The sequence below is a fragment of the Plectropomus leopardus genome, chromosome 12 (assembly GCF_026936395.1).
Source record: "Plectropomus leopardus strain MGB_pleo_1.0 chromosome 12, ASM2693639v1, whole genome shotgun sequence".
Lineage (NCBI taxonomy): Eukaryota > Metazoa > Chordata > Actinopteri > Perciformes > Serranidae > Plectropomus > Plectropomus leopardus.
Window position 1 is genome coordinate 31574300 of NC_142187.1, and position 22325 is coordinate 31596624.

General features: G+C 40.3%; 1 protein-coding gene across 3 annotated transcripts in view; it reads right to left on the reverse strand.

Moving 5' to 3' along the window:
• zfyve9a (zinc finger, FYVE domain containing 9a) overlaps positions 1-20450 on the reverse strand; it is a 38504-nt gene extending 18054 nt beyond the window's left edge. The window contains exons 1-9 of one of the 3 annotated variants that reach the window (XM_042497863.2): positions 20217-20450; positions 11164-11267; positions 9944-10051; positions 5243-6678; positions 3953-4052; positions 3136-3312; positions 2827-2981; positions 1299-1407; positions 784-906 (exon numbers count right to left, since the gene is read on the reverse strand). In XM_042497863.2, the coding sequence (XP_042353797.2) occupies positions 784-906; positions 1299-1407; positions 2827-2981; positions 3136-3312; positions 3953-4052; positions 5243-6678; positions 9944-10013 (2170 nt within the window). In that variant the 5' untranslated portion in view covers positions 10014-10051; positions 11164-11267; positions 20217-20450. Of the gene's footprint in view, positions 1-783; positions 907-1277; positions 1408-2826; positions 2982-3135; positions 3313-3952; positions 4053-5242; positions 6679-9943; positions 10052-11163; positions 11268-20216 lie in introns of all 3 variants that reach the window. The other 2 variants (XM_088085831.1, XM_088085832.1) reach the window with 2 other exon arrangements.
• Between the last annotated feature and the right edge of the window lie 1875 nt (positions 20451-22325).

Sequence of the window (22325 nt, forward strand, 5' to 3'; positions counted from 1 at the left end):
TTTACATGAAGTTGACACCGGCACAAGTTAAAATATTCTCAGAGAGAAATTAAATGTATGCATTGTTCCTTCCTTTTTTAGTAAACTCTTTAAATGTGCTGCTCAAGAATCATCTTCTTTGCACGATTACAGGATTAAAATAACTTCAATAAGCAAAAAAAACCCCTGTGATTGAACTATTTTGCATTAAAAAAATTCCTCTCATGTCAAATCAGTCTTTAAGTGTTTTCTCCCCCTTGCAATGCACAAAATGCTCATATCTTAAATTTCCATACCTGCCAAGTGCATGGATGAATAAATGAATATCCAGCAAAGCGCTTTACATACAGCATAGCAGCTAATTGGAATTAAGAGTGCCAACTTAACGTCATGTTATTCTATCTTTGTGCACTGTTGCAGATTAGCAGCATATTTCTCTAATAAATGATCAAATCCACCATTAAAATTAATAGCAAATTAATTGTGGGGAGTGACGACATATCACTCCATATACCCTGCCTAAAATAAGGTTATAAAAACATCCATGTGAGTCAAGTTCAGTAAAAGAATTTTGGCTACTCAGTAATTCACAGACAAAAGCCTAATAAGGCATCATTAAAAATGTATACAGTACAAATATGTACTTTCCATTTTCCCTAGATCATCTTTAAATGAATAATTTAAAAGTAGGTCCTCACACTGATTTTTGCTCCTCTTAAAGTTCCCCATGTGAAAAATATTTTGACCTGCATTTTTTAAAACATCGCTAATGCTAGGAGGGCCCTCCATGGCTGGGTAACTCACAGTTGACGAGCTTGACCATGGCGAGCAGGTTAGCGTTGAGCACGAAGACCAGGGGGTCCGGTCCTCCTTCCTCCAGCTGCTGCATGAGGACGATCTCCGACGGCCTCTCCTCCACTGCGTAATCTGCAGGAGCGGTGGAGCAAAAGAAGGAGAAAAAGAGCGTAGGGAGGAGTCGAGGTAAAGTTAGATAAACAGACAGGAAGAGGAGGATGACAGAGGGGTGGAGATGTCGGAGTGAGGATGATAAAGGAGTCACATGTGAGGTGAGAGAAGGAGACGATGATCAGACCTTGTGAACAGAAACCCTCCCAGTTATTTAAAACATCATCACTGAACTTCCCATGAAGAAATCCCCCCCCCCTCCCGTGTTGGCGATGAGTGGTCGAAACATGAGCCGTGATATAAAGCACGCGTAAAACACAAGCGGGCACACAAATACAGCAGCTGACGGAGCGATGAGGAGGCAGCAGAATGGTGAGGATGAGGGCAAGCACCTGTGATGTGGCCTCCCGTACCTCCTTTGACTCCGGTGGAGATGAGGATGGGAGGGAGCCCGTCCTCCGGGATCAGGCTGAGGGAGCTGCCCACGGGGCTGCCCACCGGGGCTACAGGGGTATGGGCTGCCTGCGGGTGGAGAGGAGGGGTGGGGGTGCCGTGTTATAACACACAGTGAGATGTCATAATAGAGAGCCAATAACCAAACAGGGCTCATGTCTGTGATTATACTGTAAAACTTTAAATATAAGCCTAGTCCCAGTTACACACCCAGTCCCTTTTATAAGCCCGGTGTGGCGACACATTTTGACAAATAAAGGCCTGTCTCCATTAGAAGCCCAGTCTGGTTGCTAAGCAGTTCATTTTTATAGAAGCTCTTTGGATTTATAAAACTTGGGTTGTTGGCTACCTGCTGGAGATCATTTTAGTTATCTGCTTAGATCACACATACAAATATAAATGTTTAAACTTCTGTCAATATGGACATGCTACTCACATTGGCAGCTTGGTAAGATTCTACAGTTCAATCATTTAGTTAATTTTACCGAAACAATGAGCACCAAAGAAGACAGTATTTGAGGCATGGTAAACAAGAGACACAAAAAAAAAAGGGGGGGGGGGTTAGTAAGCATAAGACTATTTTTAAAAAAGCTAAGGAAACATGTCCAGTGAACTATATTCACAATTATCAGAATTATATATCAAATATTTAAATTATGTAAATATAATACAAATTATTTTATAGAATAATATTTTTAAAGATTTGTTTCTCACTTTGTATGTTTTTTAATTTTACTTTCTCTTTTTTTAATTATTAGTTTTTCTTTTTTCACAATTTTTTAAGAAATGTCATTTGTATTTGACTATTATACTGATTTTGTCATATAAAATTAAAAGCGTGCCCTTTCAACACCCTTACTGGCCTGAACTGTACGTTCTATCCTGCTTTGATACATTTTCATGGGCTAAATATGAAAACAGTTAGAAAAGCACATTAGGAGACCCGAAAGTTCACCATTCAGCCAACGCTGCTGCCGAACTACAGAAGTCAGCTCACCTTTGGTAATAATTCACATTCATGCATTATTGAATTTTTGCCAGTTTCATGGTGTCATGTGAAAGTCTGATTTTATGCTCAAGTTCTGTCTGCAGTGCATCATCAGGCCATCTGAATGAAGTCATTTTAAAGCTTTGACAATCATTCTGCTCACCAGTCATGAATCATCCTGACAGGTGGCCTTCAAGTCTTGTGACTGTAGAGCAGCAAAACCGCAGAAACAACCAGACTCAACTTGTTATTTCTTGTGAGGCAAACTTTCATGCATTTTCCTTTAAGCGCATCAGCCGACTGGGATTTCTAATTCTGATTAACAAGGAATGTTGCCTTTGAATTACCGCAGACCGTGACCCAGCCAGTAAATCACCCAGAATCACACAGAAAGACTTCTTTGTGGCTTCCTCCAGTGAACTGCAGGGTTGCAAACATGACCACAACAAGCTCAGCTAATAGCATTAGCTGTGGGTGAATGTTTGTCGTGGCGAGCCTACCTCTGACGATTCAGAAGTGGAGGATTTGTTTGAAATGGCCAGAGACTGCGAGGGGGCCGGGCTGGAGGTCGGAGGTTTCGGGGACTCTGCTGTGTCTCCGTTTGGTAGCACTCCATCAGCAAACCACACCCTCCTCTGCTCGCGTGTCAGGGACCCTAAAAGTGAGATAAAACACCACAAAATATAAGACTTACTGCAAGCAAGCCTTTACCAGAACAAGCAAAAAATACTTCTTTAAAAGAAGCAGGGACAGAAAGTCACTGTAGAAGGTGAACAGGAGAGCATTTTTATTCTTGGTAAAGGTTGTACCCTCGTTGCCAGCCTGTTTCAGGACTCCCACGGGCACCATGACGGTCGGAGGAGGGGAGCTGAGCACCCCTGAGGCCTGGGCCTGTTGCAGAGGGGGGATAGTGGAGCAGTACTCCGCTGGGTTGTTGGGGTTTGGACTCTGGTTGCTCGCAGTGGCCGGTGTCTCCCATGATTGAGCTGACAGAGACAGAAAACCTGATAAGTATAAAAGCTCATGATACACAGTTGTGCGCTGTCGTCTCTCCTGATGACTCAGGGCCTTTTCAACTGTATTTTAAGATCAAATAATGGATGGTAGAAAACTTTCCACAGCTCAACCAGGACAAACTGAGGTCTTGACTACTGAAGTCTAGAGAGAAACTGATTCTGTTGTAATGGGTTATATACAAAATTGGGATGGTTGTATTGCGTTGTATATAAAACAGGGACAGTTGTTAGTATCGTAGAGGTTTGCATATAAAATTTGGGAAGTCGTTTATGTAGAATGTGAATGTATATATATATAATGGTAAGATTAAATAAGTGTGTACTTCTTCCTACTCCTTTTTGAACATATGATATTTATTTGTAACTGAGATAAGATGTATAGGTTTTGGATAGGCCTTTTTTGTGTCTTTTTGTTCATTGCACTTGCTGTAAGGCTCTTTGTTTTTATTTGTGTGTTTTTACATCTTCAAAATAAAGATTCATCATGGAGTCATTCATAAAACTACAAACACTGGCAATGAAACTTCTACTACATTTATTGTATTGTCATATAACGGATATAAAATTACATTTACTGTGATAGAAGTATTATTATTGAAATGACACACACCACTTGTCAGTGCAGAATGACAGGTGACGCACACGCGAGCCTCCTTCCTGTCCATGTACATGAGCCTGCACTTCAGGCTGCAACACGTCGCACAGAAAACCTTAAAAACACACACAAAAAAGATATTCATTTGAAACACATTCTAAGAATAAGCATACTGGACATAAAATAAAATATTTATAGAAATTATTTTACTATGAGGGTTTTTTTTTTTAAAGGTGAAGAATCGGAAAAAAGGTTGTGACTGAGTGTGCAGCAAATGTACCATTTTATGGATATTGATTTCCTGTACTCTGTCAGGGCTTCAACGAGCTGCAGCTGTGTACGGGGCACTTTACATTCAACGAATTAGCACCTCATCACACATCTTTATCTGGCAACATTCAGATCTTCACAGCACTGTCACAAACTGGTGTGTGGACCCACCAGTCCGGTGGTGGTGTTGGTGCTCGGAGGATCCCGCTGCTTCTATTGTTTGCGACTGCTGCGCTGGTGTCGGTATTACTGCAGTGCCAGCGCCTCCCTGCTCAAGTGGCAGAGACTGTGTGTTTGTTTACCACCATGGGAAATTAAGTAGCAGCCGCGAGATTTTCCAGTGCAGAGTCAGCGACCATATCTTCCTTTTTAAAGCACTGTGTGGACACCCCGCTGCACGTGTGGGTGGCCATGACGCTGGAAAGCTACCTGCACACCCACTGAGTTTATCTGCAAAGAAATGCCTAAAAAGGAACTAATCTATCAAACTATTTACCTCCTAACTTCACAGATTTACCTCCCTTATCACCCATTTGGAATATGACTCCGTTCGCACTCACGCATGACATCTGTCTTTTTTTTCAACACTCATTTATACTGTTTTGTTTTGGTTGTGTTATTTTATTTATGTGCATTTTATTTGACCTGGAAGATTTAAAGCAATATGACAACTGTTTAACTCTCAAACATTACAGATTGTGTTTCAGGTATGTGCCTTTTATAGAAAAATTAATCATCAACTCATTTATTAATCACTCAGCAACCCTTTGGATAATCAGTTATTTTTAACTGTCTCAAGTCATTTTCAAGCAAAATACCAAAATTCTCTAATTTTAGATTCTTACTTCTGAGGAGCGGACATTAAAGTTATGGAGAAACTGAAAAGGCGTCCCTGTGCTTTCCTTACCCACAGCCCTGAAGTAATTCAACCTTTAAATTTAAGACTGGAAGAAGGCAGCCTGACACTACCATTGAGTGTTTTACACTTTCACATTTTACATTTTCACATAAAAGCAGCTCTATCACTTCACTGACCTTGCCACAGGCCCTGCAGTGGTGCCTCCTCTTGGTGAAGGTGAACTTGACATCACATTTCATGCAGACAGGGGCCTGGGAGTCGGGCACCCACACCGGGGCGACCTCTCCCAGGGAGCTGGCAGGTTTCCTGCACAGGGAGCCCTGTTGACCTGCCTGGAGGTCGTTGTCTGGGCTCTCAGAGGGGATCAGAGGAGCAGAGTGGACGACACCATCTCCGTTCACCCCGACTACACTCTGATCTGTCCCACTGGGCGTGTTTTCAGAAGGCGTGCCTCTCCGACACTGGTTCTCCTGGTTTTTGTTCTTGCTGACGGCAGACGGGCCAAGCTGATTTTGGACTTGGCCCGACAGCGGCTGAGGGATCTGGAGCTTGAGGCTGACCGGCTGCTTCGGTCGCGCTCCCCCGTAGGGAACACTGACCGGCTGCAGCCGATTGTTGTTGAGTTTTGGTTGGATGCTACCTGACCCCACTGCGCCTCCTTCACTGCTCTCTTGCTTGCTTTCCTCCATTTCTTTCTCCTCAGTAACAGAGTCCTCTTTGGAGGGGACAGGAGAGGGAGAAAAACCCTCCTCCACCTCCTCCTCCTCAAGTCTGGCATGGCTCTCCTGCTCCAAACCATTAGGAAGGCTTGTTATTCTGAGGAGTTGGTCTGTGTGTCCGTCTGAACCACATCTCCTCTCCTTCTCCTCCACTCTGACCCTGTCAGGAGGAGACACACCATTCTCCTCCACCCCACAACCAGCCTGAACATCTCGCCCCCTATTCAAGAGACTTTCTACCTGCTCCTCCTTAAAGTCTGCAGTTTGTTTTTCTTGACCACTGTCCTGTAAAACATCTGTACTGGCCTCCTCTTTCACATCTTCCCCATTTTGTGTTGTCGGTTCCACATTTGGATGAGTTTCGTCTTCGTGTTGTAATCCATCCTCGAAGGTAAAGTGAGTGTGATTGACAGTGGTGCCTCCTCCTCCTGCTGAGGCGGCTCTCTCCTCTGGATGAGGTTTAGCCTCCTGGTCCGCGGCACCGGGCTGGTTGTCTGAAGGAGAGTTTATCTCCTTACTGAGCCCATCCAGATGTGGGCTTGCGGGGCTGGCAGGGCAGCCATTCTCCACAGCAGTGCAGGCCGTCACGGGGGGCGGCGAGAGATCGTCTGTGCCCACCAGTTTGCCGATGTTGGGCTGGGGGAGGGGCGGGCTGTGGACGTCTGCTGGCCTCTCTTCTACCCAGGATGGGGGATCAGGACCAGGATGTCTTTTAGGATCGGCCCCCGGGGAGGCGCTTGAGGAGGAGTCGGGGAGGGTTTTGAAGGGCAGCGGACTCTCCCGGGGGCTGAGGTCTGCGTGGGCCAGGGCGGGGTTCAGAGAGAGCAGGTGGGCTGGCGGGGCCAGTATCTGGGTCCACTTGGCATCCGAGAGAATGGGATTGTCTGTCTCATCTGGCAAAGAAAGACAAGAAGAAATTAGATGATCATATTGACCTCACCTAAAGACATAGCCTTTATTTATTTATGTATTTATTGTACTATTTATAGGTTTCAAGGGTTGAGAGAATATGGGCTCCACTCGGGGTGAGCTGCGGGAGGGGGGCTCGTATGTTTGTGTTCTGGTGCTGGACACACCGACACAAAAATATCTCGACCCTGTCAATAAACCTTTTAATAACCGCTGGGTAAAATGACCATTCCTGTCACTGTGTGTGTGTGTGTGTGTGTGTGTGTGTGTGTGTGTGTGTGTGTGTGTGTGTGTGTGTGACAGACACAGAAGCAGCATCACAAACACTAAAATGGCATTCATCCAAAAATTTCCAAATGCCTAAATTGAAAACTGAACACCTACCCAATTACTCAGATAGCTGAATATTTGGGTCCCGCCCTCTTATATAATGCTGAATAGTTTAATGAATAAAAATAGATTTGATTTTAATTGTTCAATTGTGTCACTGTTTTTTGTTTTTCAGTAAAATCTGAATCTGCTATGTATTCAGTAGCCTCAGATATCACTGTGAGGTAAATGTAATAGTAGACCTACAATGTTCTCTGAAGTCAAAGTACAAGTACACAAAAAGTTAGTTGTATAACGTTGAGTTGCATGTTTTTTCAACTTTTTTTACATCGTTGCAGGGCACCATGAGTTAGAATAGCAAAATTTAACGTTTTTTTAAGATCTAAACATAAAAAAAAAATCTGTAGTTGTTTGGGCACTACATGTATTGCTCAGGACTCAAAAAAACATGCTGTAAAGTGTGAAGTTGTTTGCATGAGCTGCAAGCAGAAAACTGCAAGCAGCCAAACCACACACAGGCCATGCAACTCTACGAGTTTTAAACAGACTGCTGCATTAGTGTTATCAATTGATTGAATGGTGCCTTTGCTGAACTTTGCATAAAATGTGATCTATATCTTGCATAAGTCACCGTTTACCCTAGTTTTTCCGGAAACAGAAAATGAAACAAAAAATAAGGAGAAGTGGCTACCAGCAAAGAGATCATGAACCCATAAAATCAAGACAGGAAGCTTCAAATTAACTGCCACGGAGAACTGATACAAAGATACACACTCCCAGGTGATCGAAAGAGCTAAAAATGGCAGGAAGAAAAACCAAGGGACAAATTGAGAAAATGAGGTTGGCATGGAGTAGGAAATTAGTGTGTGGATGGACTGGGAAATTCAGAGAAATTGGGCCAAATGGCTCGCTCACCCCTGGGAGCCATCAGTCAAGCTGACACATGAATGCTGTGTAATACGAGCGGAAATTCTTATAATATTTATTCAAAAGGACTTTCTCACACAGCCGTGTCAGCTACTATATAGTGCTCTCCTCCCTCCACTGGAATTCATGCTAAGCTGTTTTAGTATGTGCCGCACCAGATTCAAGCAGCACACACACACACACACACACACACACACACACACATATTCACTCACACACACACACACACACACACACACACACACACACACACACACACACACACACACACACACACATATTCACTCACACACAGAGTTAATCTGCCAAGCTGGATCTCTGGCAGAGGACACACAGATAATCACTCACAGCCAAAATACACACTGAGCTCACAGTACCATCAAAATATGCTGTGGCTTTTTTTCTGGGGTCATCTGCCTTAAAATCCAGAAAAAGAGCAATCTTTTCTCTATAATAAGCACACTGGAGTGCTGTGGGTGTGCAGATACACAGCTCAGTAATGCTGTGTTTACTTTGTGATCACCGTAAATAAACTTAGTGGAAGCTGTTTCAAAAAGGCCCTAACACAATTTCTTTACTCATTGTGAACATTAAATAAGTACTTCACTGCTGGAAAGATGGCCTTTTCATAAGACTGGGCTGTCTACGCAGTAGAAAGATCCAAAATACTTTAGAAATTGGTGCTATATTAAGGTTTCCCCATACATTCTTTATTTTTGGTGGCCCGCCACAATTAAAACATCTGCCACAACAAATAGATTTTCTATGTTAGGAGCTAGACTGTTCATTAGGAGCGGTGATGGAATATAAACGCTGCTCAGTTATTCATTGTGCAAACTCATCAGAGCGCAGAGCGTACTCTGGGCACAGATGGAGCAGCAGAATAACAGGTGCATTGACAGTGAAACTTAAGTGTTCATTCTGCTGGGTCTAAAATAGGGATGCACGATTGTAAAATTCTGGGCTATTAACGATGTTTAAAATAACAATTAGGCCAATTTTGTTGTTTATTTTGTTTTTATTGTTATTTAGTCCCCCTTTTGTGCCAGGGAAACAAAGAAATCTTGAAAGAAACAAAGAAATCTGAACTGTTTCAAAGTCATGCAGCCCTTCATGACGCTATCTTTGAATGAGCATGAATTCAATTATTAAGATTTATGAAGCATCCTTTAAAATAACCTTCTCTGGTTATGAGACAGAAGTTTAGTTGGTAAAGCGGGCACCCCATGTACAGAGGCTACGTCCTCTGGTTCGATTTCAACCTCTGTCCTTTACTGCATGTCATCCCCTCTCTCTCTCCCCATCTCATACTTATGCTGTCCTATCAAATAAAGGCAAAAATACCAAAAATAATCTTTAAAATCACCTTCTTTGACATAAAAACATTTTTTTCTAATTAAGTGCTTCAAAATTCTTCTATATAATTGATTTTAATTCCCTCTCCTATGTCATTTTTATATTGCCATGAAGACATCATTTCCAAGATTACATTAAACACATCATGAGTTGTGTGATCTTTTTGTTTCCATGGTGGCAGCATGAATGGCGGGCAATATGAAAATGTGGACATAAAGCCGGTAGTTAGTTTGGGCAGCAGCCCAAGGCCAGTGAATCTCTGCCGGATGACAAGTTGTGTGTCTTCGGCATGATACAAAGCTTGTTAAAAATCCCTTTTAAGTGTGAAGAAAAAAAAGACTTTGGTCTTGCACCAATTTTGCACAAGCCCAGAGGAAATAGACAGTCCAATTAGTCCTACTCCCTCTGCAAACCCTGAATCACCACCTGTAAATGTTACTCAAAGTCATTGGGTGGTGATCGTCTGACACCCTGATGATTTACTCATTGGTTAAATAACTGCGCCGTGACCACAGCTCCTCTGACACTTCAATCCCACAGCTTCACCTTGTCTCATCCGTCTTTTCTCAACCTCAGTGACTCGCTGTTTGTCCTTGATTCGTCTCCACATCCATTAAAAGTAACACAGCAGCTCACCTTCGTTCTGCTCGAACTCATCCAGCACCTTGTCCAAGTTGAAGGCCTCGGCCTGGAAGTAATTCTCCATGGGTCAGGAAGCTCCACCCTGCCGACGGCCGTGTGAACCTAGAAACAAAAGAAGTGTGTCCTTAATACTAAATCTGTTCACATTTCCATATTGCATAATGCACGTGTTCCCCGCGGCCTGTATCATATCTCCTTTTTCATATCTTACTTTAATATGATTTAAGTAGAAACATCCCCTCTAACTCTTTCGCTCTCCTCATTTCCCTTCCATGTCAGTCCCCTCTTTTGTGATCACATGGGTCCGCGGAGATAACGAAAGGGAAGTTTGGTTTGATTAGGAAGGTTTTGAGGTGAATTATATGGCCTAGAATACAGTAACAAGATGACATCCACTATGCAATCTTATCAAATTATCTACATAATCATACGTAATGGTTTGTTAAGTTGAATTTTAACCCTTTGAAATCTGATCAAATTTGCTGAATTTCTTTAAAAAAAAGGGGAAGAAGTTACAAGTTATGAGCTGCAAGAAAATTACCTGAAATTTAGCAAAAAAGAGAAAAAAAAATTAAAAAAACAATAAATAAATAAAAAGATTAAATAGTTTATAATAATAGTTATAATTATAAATCTAAATTTCTAAATAATTTCTCCTATGTTCTTCTCCTTGTTCTTTTCTTTCTTTTCTTTTCCTAATTTCTTCCAATTTGCAGGAAATCGTTTTGCCAAGTTACTCATTGCCCTTTTAGACATATTTTCAAAAGAAATCAAACAAATTTGCTCAGGTTTCAAAGTTTTAAATGAATGTCAAAAAGGTGTCCAAATGAAACACAAGAAAACTCATGTTGATCAAGGGTTTAAAGTGTTAAGGTTCACTCCAAAATCAAAAATACATATTTTTCCTTTTATCTTTTGTGTTGGAGATATTGTAGCCGTGGAGATATCTGCTTTCTCTCCAACACAACTGAAGTAGATGGTCTGCTGTAACCCTCCAACATCGCAGCTCCAGTTACAGTCACTCATTTACCCCAAATCTCCCATGGGGACCGATGGGGACAGAGAGCACGTCCTGGCCTTCTTTGAATAGCTTTCCCTTCTCTTTTTTATAACATGCAAATGATCTACAGTCTTTTCGAAACATTTTTGACTCTGGTGAAAATCCTTTGTACGCATTTCGTCATGAAATAACACTCCTCTCCGTCAGTCCTCACCTGCACAGAGGTCCTCCTCAGCAGTCCCAGGTGGTGTTTTTTCTCAGCGGGTTTCCCTCTCAGTTCTCATTTCACCCAGTTTGGCAAGCGCCCAGCGCCCACACCTTAGACACGGAGGGAAAACACCGTTCAGCTAAAGAGCTGCTTCTCTATCTGGGAGGCAAAGCATGCTGCTAGTCTCACTCTGCGTGATACAATGAGTATAATACAGCAGTTCCTACATACTTACAGTGTGCCAACTTTAAATTATAGAAAAGTTAAGACAGCTAAGTGCTTGCTTTGTGCTTAATTTTTCATTTCCTGTGAGTTAAAAGTGTACATAGTCAAGTCATTCTTTGGTTTGGGTTAAGGCTGGCGTTTGTAAAATTTAAATAAAGCTCTCTGTATATTTGGTATTTTCAAGTGGAGCTGAAAACTAGTCAAATAACTGATCAATCAATGGGCAAAAAAACAAATAATCAACTTTTATAATAATCAATTGTTTGACATTTTTTCAACAAAAAAAAACCAATTATTTACCTACTTCCAGCTTCTAAAGTGTGATGTTTTTGTGCCTTTTCTTTTTTCATATGTAATAATAAAGTTTTCTGCCAATCAGAAGTTTTAGCTGCCATTTTTTATACAGACTCACTAAACGCAGGAATAACATTAAGATCATTTTGACATAATTTCATGTAAAGAGGGATGTCATTCAATGATCGATAAAAAATCACATGCGTGGTTAATTCACAGTGTAACACCCTAGCTTTTTGGGGGTTGTGGGTTATTGGGTTGTGAGCCACTTTCAAATGTATAACTCTATCGAGTCATAAGGTAACCTTACTAAACGTGTCTTTTCGTTGTTCGTTTTCCATGTCTGCCTAAGCTGCAGATGGCCCGACAACTTCCACTGTCAACAATTTGCCAACAAAAATTTTACATTCGTTCTTCAAAAAGAATATTAGATGCAGCCCTGATTGAAATCAAAAACGTGACGCAAATCAGGCGGCTCAAAGCTGATGATGAGTCAGAGCGAAATCTCCAATAAGTGTGGGACACTTTGGTTCAAGAACAACACCGTGCTTCAGCTGATGATCCACGACATCCAGCTTATCGTGTGTATTGCACATTATCATACATAGTGAGCTATTACCCATCCCCTCTGACAAGGCAATCACAGTCATGAACGGAAAACAGATGAAGGCAGAATCACTGCACAGTAAACCTGCCCAGTCTGTCCTTGCTGATGAAGAGACCTTGGATGTGATGGTGTGTGTGTGTGTGTGTGTGTGTGTGTGTGTGTGTGTGTGTGTGTGTGTGTGTGTGTGTGTGTGTGTGTGGGGCTGCGAATGAGTAACAGCCAGGCTGAACTTCAGGGTCATTCTCATAAGGACAAGAGCAACCAGGGATTACACCAGAGACCAGATATTCCGCAGAGCAAAGCTTCAGAGAAAGGAGCAGAGTCAACATATTTTCCGCTTAGTTTAAGGTGCAAGCGTGGGCCCGATGTCAGCACAAAACAGCGAAGGCACGGGACACATGTAGTGTGTACCATTTCTGCCACAACAGGAACAAGGCTGGGAGCTGCTATCAGGGCCAAAAATACGAAAGAATTGCACCGACTGCAAAAAAAAAAAAAAAAACTTCCTTTAAATCAAAAAAATCTATAGATGAATGAAACAAAGCAACAGTGCTTTAATTAGGGCATATTACAAACTTTTCAGCCAGCGCAGTCCAGATGGGTATGATGACTAAGATTAGGCACAACATATGCCATGACGTGACATCACCGCTTACTAAAATACATTTATACATACATTTTAATAACCATTTGATCTGCTCACCTTTTTAAAATCTACTCTACAGTGATTTAACCTAAAACCAGTTGGTGAAATCTTTCAATTTATTTATTTTTTATCCGTATGATTCGACACCGCTCGACCTGCGTACTTTTCAGTCACTCTGTTTTTCGTTGAAGCATGCTGAAGTGCAAGATGATCCAGTCTGGTTGGAGTAAATTACCTTCACATCACCTGAACTTAACTGATTTCAGCACAACATCCAAGCACCAAAGTTTAACCTCGTCTGACCTCTGCACCTTGTACTTCAGTAAAGAGATTTCCCTCTGCATTAAAAAAACAGACCTCATCTCACACCATAACAACCCGAAAAGCTCCAGTGGACTGCGAGACAGTGCACACACAAACACACGAACAAACACACACGCCTCCATGAGGACAGGAGCCTGTCCCTGATTAAGATTTAATTACTCTGCAGAGGCATTGAATAATGCATCTTTAGTCAAAGTGCGTGACAGAGTTGTATTTTTAGACATGTAAACTTGGGAGGATGCTTTAAAGGAGACATATGTATAAGAGAAGGAGTGTCAGTCTAAAGTAAAATGGTCTTGTCGCTACATTATATGAAGACAATGTTGTGTACAAACTAGGGTTGAGCAATATAAATATATAAAGTTGACATCAGAATATGAGACTAGACATTATTTTTGGATTTTGTATATCATAGGTGTTGTCTTTTCCTGGTTTTAAAGGCTGCATTACATTTACCTTTCCTCACTTATTCATTGTATGTGCATTACTGATGATTAATTAACAAAAATGTCATTGTGTAAAATTTTGGGAAAGCACCAATCGTCAACCTTGCAAAATACTGAATGCTGAAATACTTAAATGGGAAGATATTTTGAACATTTTCTCTATATTGCACAACCTCAGTACAAACATATTGCAACTCCTCAACTAATGACTCATTAAAAACTATTAAATGAGACGTAGTTATCCTAGTAGATCTACAGTACTATAGAAAAGTTTTAGGCAACCAATGTTGTAATGAGGATATATCTATATATATAGCTTCTCTACTTTTTCTAACAGTATTAAGTTTTCACTTCATATATATAAAAAGGGTACAAAGAAAGAATACAGAAAACATGTACATATTTAGCACAAAACATGGAAGTGTACAATGAAACAAAAGGTAGCTCAAACAATCAATATTGAGGTTTGGACATGTCTTGAATGCAACCTGGTGGAAATACACCAGAAGATCTCATGTTGTCTGCACAAGAGAGTTCAAGACATGCTAAGTGGAATTTGTTTTATTCTGAAATATTTGAGTTTTTAATACTGTATACATATTTCCTGTATGTTCTGGTTGTATTTCAGAGAGAGAGAGACCACTAAGAAATATCTTCAAAATACTTGTTTTGTCTGACCAAAAATCCAAAATTGAAAGATATTTAATCTAAGACTATATAAAACGGAGACATTTTGGAAATACACTGTAGCAGCTGGATCCAGGAAATTCTTGCTGTTTTAAGATGATAAATAGGTGAAGATAATTTATTAATTATCAAAATAGTTAGTGATAATTATTGTGCTGATCAGCTGCAGAGATAATGAATTGTAAAGTATGGCATATGTCATTTTCTACATTTTTTCTGTGTGTCAATAAAATGATGGTAAATAAATGCGGTTATTTTATAAATTGGTGTAAAAGTATAACACATAATGACTGGGGTCTCTATTCTATTTTTAAATCATGCAAACAGCAGTTGATCCTCTGCTCACTACAGCCATGCTCCAGCCTCCAGTGTACGCCAGACATGCTAATAATGAAATGGCCTTACAGACTACTAACACGATAAACTACGCCTGACTGGACATCCTGGCATTGCAACGAAATTAAATAAGACAAGGGCATAAACAGCGAGCAAGCTCAGACAAACTAGAATGCTACGACAGTTCATTAAGTCCTCGCTGTCAGAACGAGACTCTGTTTCCGGCTGTTGTTTCCTGTCAGGGAGCCGCATTCACTTCCTCACATATCAGGAGGAATTCCCTTAAAGGCATTGATATCTATCTATTTTTAGTTATGTAATATGGAGAGATATATATACACAACATTTTGGCCTGGTTTAGTTGAATAATGCATCAGGATTTTAGGATTTTTGTTGCTTTCAAGAATCTTTTATTTTTGTTTCTTTTGATTGCTACTCATTAATTTTTTGGATCCACTTCCTGCACGAGGGCGGGGCGGAGGTTTCAAACGCATTGTTTGGAGTCTTCCACATTTTGGCAAGAGGCCCTTTTCACAGCATAAACATAAAAAAAAAAAGAAAAAAAAAGTTAACCTTTGATTAAGACGGTTGCACCACACATACTGATCCTGAGGCATGTAAAACATTTAATATAAACAATATTTCAGCTAACATTTCAAATATTGTCAACATAAAGATTATTAGTATTATTGCCTTGATTAGTTTATTACATCTCTTTGTCAGTGCCCATGTGCAAATAAGACTTTTCCCACACAAGGAGAAGAGATGTACCAGATTTAGCTCCATCTGCAGTCCCTGTGCAGGTCCACACAGACACTAATACAACATACAAGACAAATATAAGCTTATTTCTTACACGCTTTAGTATAATGAAGCATATGTTGCAATGAGTGATGAGGAGGACGCTCTCAAACTGATTCATCATGACAAGCTGTGCGTTAAACCATGATGCTGTGCAGCCCTGACGCATAACCTTTGGAGGCCGATGATTGGCTGATACGGTGCATCAGGGACGTCAATGTGCTCCTTACTCTACAACACCTAGTCCTTCAGTCAGCACTTGAGAGCGATGCTTAGAGCTTAAGAACAGTTTTAGGGTTTTGTATTGGAGGCACTTGGGTCCGTTTAGCTAAGAATTGTTTCACTTTTGAGTAAATTTTAGGATCAGTCTTAAGGTCATATCACTTTTATACTTGCCGGTGCCCAAACTTCGCTGAGTGGGATTATTAAGGAGGAAAGTAGCAAGAGGATATTTTTATTTTACTGTACACATCTTCCAGCAGCTAGAAAGCTTTGACAGAGCTGAAACAATTTTTTAATAAATTTATAAGTCTGACAACAAAAATAATCAGCGGCTATTTTGACGATCAATTAATCATTTCGGTTACTTTTTAAGCAAATGTTGCCATGTAAATATGGAGGGGGGAATCAACAGAGACCCTACTATCCGCTGCTATGATTAGACTGTGGTCATGATGCCATATTATTGTCATTTTAAATATTTTATGACAAGCAGAGTGTTGCAATAACATGTATCGCAAAATACTGCACTTTATTTCATTTTTTAAACAGCAAATTACATCCCAAAAGAAAAGAAAAAATGGTTAAAAATATGTTTTATCTAACAAGAATAAGTTTTAAAGAAAGGTTTTTCATTTCATTCATTTTTTAAAGCAGAAAAACGTATCTAGTGGCGTAAAAAAGCGATTGATTTTATTATTCTAGTGGGCTACCAAAAGTTTAATTTGTATTTGTAATATTAATAAGTTACATGATAAAAAAAACATATCTGCTGGCTCCTGACTCTCAAATTTGAGGATTTCTTGCTTTACTTTGTCACATATGAGAGAAAATATAGTATATTCTAGACTTGGAATACAGCTGCAACAATGAATTTAAAAGTGAATAAAGACAAAATGAATCTGCAATTATTTTGATTCATCATTCAGCCTAATGGTTTAAACTTTTCAAATGTCAGGATTTGCAGTTTGTTTTTATATATCAGTATTTAAAAAAAAAACAACATTTAGCTTCTGGACTATTTGTTGGACAAAAAAGGCAAATTGAAGACATCAAAGTGGGAACTGAGACATCTGTTCACAATAGTTTTTCGTGCTTCATAAACTAAACAATTAATTAAGAAAATAAATTTTAGTTTCAGCCCTTTTTCAGGCTATTGGCTGAATAAAACAAGCAACTTGGAAAACTATAATGAGATTTCTTTCCGCTATATTCTGAATTTTATTAAAAAATAAAATAAAATAAAATAAATTATATTGAAAAAAATATGGGTTGCAGCCCAATATTAAAAAGGGTCTAATGATTTGGGTGGCTGAATTAGGGAAAATTAAGGCCAGTCAATATATCGATGTTATACCAATGTAGTGGTATGAGACTTGAGAGATGTCGTCTTAGTTTTGGGATTTTGAGTGTTGTCTTTTGCTGGTTTTTACGGCTGCATTACAGTAAAGTGATGCAATTTTCAGGAACTTCACAAAATATTTCAACTGTTATACTGTTTGCCTTTACCCAATTATATCAATATTAATGATGATTTATTATCAAACTTGTCATTACATATATTGTAAAAGCAATCCTAAGAAAAATCCTCTTTCTCTGTAAGTTCTCTTGTGAAAGTGATAATGTCTGTAAGTAGTTCTCCAAGAAAACAGCTCTGAACCAAGTTTCTGTACTCTTCCTTTTTTCTGGTGCTACAAACTTCCCGGGACAGCAAGTTCATATCCGGATAAACCGTGTTTTTAGATCCATACCCGACACAGACGTGCTTCAGACGCCATGAACGCAGGAAACTTCAAATGATCACTTCCTCTCTTTAAGAATGGACTGACATCACTTTCTAACAACACGATCGCATGACTGAGTGACACATTATTACGCAATGTTTCACGCCCTGACTGGGAGTACACTGGGTGTTGTCCTGACTCCTCTAGTATTTTTTTTCTTCTAGTGGAATTCCTACTGCTATTACAGATTTCAAAAAATAAAAGAAAAGCACAAAAAGAAAAACACGCCACAGGTTTGTATCCTCGAAGAGGTCACACTCCCTCAATAATTAAAAACATTTCTCTGACAAGAGAGGTTGAAATGCTAAATCTGTTGCGATTTGAAGACGATGAAAGGTAAAGAAGAGAGTAGCTGTCCTCCTGTTACAAAGAGCCGCTCCGCTTCACAGAGAGTGTCAAAAGCTATTATGATCCTCTTTTCTCCCTTATGTTTTGATCTACATTTAACCACCACAAGACAGAAAAAAACTGCAAGAGGAGACAGGCTGCTGGGCTGCCATCAGGGAGAGACTTGTAATACTTTCTGAAAGCGTACAGTAACCTACATCTGGGAAGTCTCGGCACACATGAGAGGCGGCCTTTGCACGGGGAGCCTGTTGGATCTGTCTGCTCAATGGGTTTTAATAGTACTTGAAAATGTAGTGAGATGCAGTTAAAATCAAATGTGGTGTTTATGTTTCACGTCCAGCATGGGCAGTCGAGATGCCACGAAACTTCGGGAGTTTTAAAGTCTAAGATGGAGACGCTCGACATGCTTTGTTTGGGGGCCAAATTAGCAAAATGACAGAAGGCCAGGGGCCAGCTGCAGCAACCCCATACATGCTTCTAGGGTTTTTATTTATTTATTTAGGATTTTAGGATGTTAGGACATTTCTCTGATTTTTTTTTACATTTCCTGGATCTTAGGAAATATCTGGGATTTCAGGACATTTCTATGATTTTAGAATGTTTCTAGGACCTGAGGACATTACCAGGACTTTAAGACATTGCTAGGATTTTGGGACATTTCTAGGACTTTTGTAAATACACTATATCTGATTTTTGGATGTTTCTAGGATTTCAGGACATCTCTAGGATTATAGGATGTTTCTAGGATTGTAGGACATTACTAGGATTTTAGAACATTTGTAGGACTTTGGGATGTTTCTATGACTTAAGGACATTTCTGGGATTTTAGGACATTTCTGGGATTTAAGGACATGTCTAGGGTTTTGGGACATTTGTAGAATTACAGGATGTTTCTAGGACTTTAGGACATCTCTAGGATTTCTAAACATTTCTCGGATTTTAGGATATTTCTACAATTTTAAGACCTTTCTAGGGCTATAGTACGTCTCTCGGATTTTGAGATGTTGCGAGCATTGTACAACATTTCTATGATTTTAGGACCTTTCTGGGATTTTAAAACATTAGGGTCTTAGCTAAGACCTCTGTTGGGTGTGCAGGGGATCCTCTATTGGCACTTTTCTTGCTGTTTCATGCACTTGGACACTTTTATATTACAAAAGTACAAAAACTATTCCCAGTGTGAATTACTTTATTTTTTTTATTGTGAATTAGAAAATGTTTGGGGGGCCACCAAAGCACGGGCCAGATTTGGCCTGCTGGCCATAAATTAAGCATCCCTAGTCTGAGCTTTTCCTTTGGATTTGGAGGAAAATACACTTTGATATTATCTGCTCTGGCTTTCTCATCAGTGACAAATCCAATTCAAATTCCTCACTGTTGATGACTATTCAAGGTGGCACTGGGATGGGCCCACTTCTTCTCCATGAATCCACCTCCAGAGCTTGACTAAGAGACCACATGATGAAGTAAATGTTAAAGGCATGGCACCAACAAAACCAACTCTCAAGAGCAAGATAGATGACCATTAGCTTGGATTATGCAACCATAAAGTGGCACTGTGGCTGTGCCTGCTGCCTACAGGCCAAACACAGCCTCAGCTGGAAAATATTATTCACAGGTAAACCGGGTAAACACATGGCAAACTGCTCTGTGTTTTTAAATGTGGTAAAACTGAACAGCTGCAAAATCACTGACATTTGTTTGCACCAGAACTTGTGTAGTTAGTTGTATTAGCTGGGCTGCTAGCTGAATTTAACCACACCAAAAGGCCACGAGTAAGTTTTAAAAACACTTATCAGCACGCTGACTGAACATAATGGTGAAAAATTAAAATTTGGACACCAAATGGCACCACAGTTGTAGCAGCAGGGTGTATCAGGGGGGTGAAGCAGCTGGTGTTAGCTCCGACGGTTCAGCGGGTAGTCGTGCGCCGAGTGACGGCAGCGACTCGCTGCACTGACGGACACTCGCACCGCCGCTGCCTCGGTGGGCTTTGCGGCTAACGGTCAGTTTTAACGGTTATTTGAAACGGGTGCCCCCTCTCGGGTTAACTCAATTTCTCATAGTCACTGGAAGTATTTTCGCTTCCCGCCGCACTGCTACCGTTTTTTTAGTGAAGCTACAGCTCGTAACGTTAACGTGTTGTGTAATTGAACGTAAAAATCGCGTTATCGTAACACCACCTCTCTCCTAACCGTTTAGCTAGCCAAACACACCGTAAAATACCACAACACACACCCACACTGACTTGGGCTTAGTTAATGCAACACTTGCCGTTGCAATGGCGGGTTTGGAGCAACAACAGAGCTGAGAAATGTCATGAAAACACTTGAGTTACTCACCGGAGGAATCCTCATCTCTACGCACCGTCCCGCGGAGCCCCTCCGTCAGTAACCGTCATACCTAATCGCCTTTGAAGGCTATTTTTGAGTATCCTCGCGCGGACCCTCCGCTGTCTGCACAACTCAAACAGCGCAAGTCGGAAAGTACAGCTTGTAGTCTACCGTAGTTGTGCGACAGCACTCAAGGATCCCTCCCCCAAGGTTTAATATTGGGAAAAATAAGGAGCAGAGTCAAGGCAGCCATAATGGAAATACACGACTTCCGGGTTTGTATGTCGAAATAAAACTCCTACATGTAAATATGAAGTGACACTGGTTTTAAAAGGTCCAGTGTGTAGTGTTTAGGGGTCATCTACTGGCAAAAATTTAATATAATATTCATAACTATGTTTCAATTATGTGTAATCACCCGAAACTTAGAAGAAGAAACGTAGTGTTATCGTTACCTTTGAATGAAATGTTTTTATACCTACATAGGGAGGGGGGTCCTCTTAAGGTAAGATAAGATAAGATAAGATAATCCTTTATTAATCCCACAACGGGGACATTTGCATTGTCACAGCAGCAAAAAGATATCAAAGCCAGGTGTGTACAAAACATATAGAGCAAAAAGAACAATATAAATAGTAATAATAATAAATAAATGATAATATATATCTACAAAACGCAAAACTAGACATAGGAATTAAGCAAAAATAAATAAATACAGACAAAAAAATACAATATAGATGGTTAAAAACAAGATGCAAACCTCAACAGATATGCAGTATATATATATATATATATATGTATATATATATATATATATATATATATATATATATACACACACACATATATGTGTATATATAGAGCTACTACAGAGCTACTATATAAACAGAGCTACTAATATTTTTCCTTGAGCCTCCTTGAGTGACTATGGATAATGCATGACACTCCCTCCACCATAAATAACTATATTTCACAGGTTCTAGCTGTGATAAATTGTGTGATTTGGGAGATTTTTAAAAGAAATCGTGCAACATGTAAACAGTTGCATGTCCCTCCCCTGAATCAAATCAAAAAGCATCGCTCTCCCCAGTGCTTACATTTTTTCTAAGTACCCGGCAATTTTTGCACCACGACCTCCCCCCTCACAAATAACGAACAGTTATTATAGTAGTAGTATAAAATTGAGGTGCAAGTGTCCAAATAAGTCACCATTGCAATCATCCATCACTAGCATTTAAAAGCTTTCGTGTTGTTTCGGGGCTCTTATTGTGAAGACGCCAGCACGGCGTTTCCGGCAGTGACGCGGCTGTCCGCGTGTCTCTTGACGCTCCATCAGCTCCCGCACTGAAGTCCAGCCGCAGCAGCAGCAGCAGGGACATTTTGGCTCAAACCGGGCAGAAGGTGGTGTGGTGAGCCCCGGGGCGGGTCCGCAGCTCCGTGCCCCCCCTCCTCCCCGCCTCACGGCACGACACACCAGAGCCAAAATGGCACTTCATCCCCGGTAACCTTGTCAGACCTGTCGCGCTGCGCGGAGAGCGACAGCAGCGGCTCATCGATCAGCGCGCTGCAGCAGAGGAGCGTCACAGCTGATCAATGAAACGGGATGTGACAGAGTTGGCGGGGATGTTGTGATTTTTTTTAATCCCTCCTTATTTGCATACCCAATCAGGAGTTTTAACACGTTATCGTAGGGCTGGAAATCAAGGCTAAACCTTATTTTCATTATTAATTCATAATTTAAAATAGCAAAATAAATAAATAATGTGCAGAAACCCCTGACGTCACCCAAAGCCAAGGTGATGTCATAAAACATTTTTTCCGTGAACAGAAAAAAAATCAACAGAAGGTTATCCATCGCTTTTGTAAAGTTTTACCATCAAAAGTCTTAAAGTTTTACTTGATAAATAAAAAAAAATACCTGAAATTTATCAGGTGGAGAGTATTACCTCAAGTACTGCACGTTAATGTACTTGAGTATTTCTTAATATATTGTATGTATATATGTATTTTATATTTGCTTTCTATCACTTTTTTAAAAAAACTTTATTTTATTCAAATTTTCTCAAGAAGTAAATGTTAAAACCATTTCAATGCTCGTCCATAAAAGCAAAATAATAT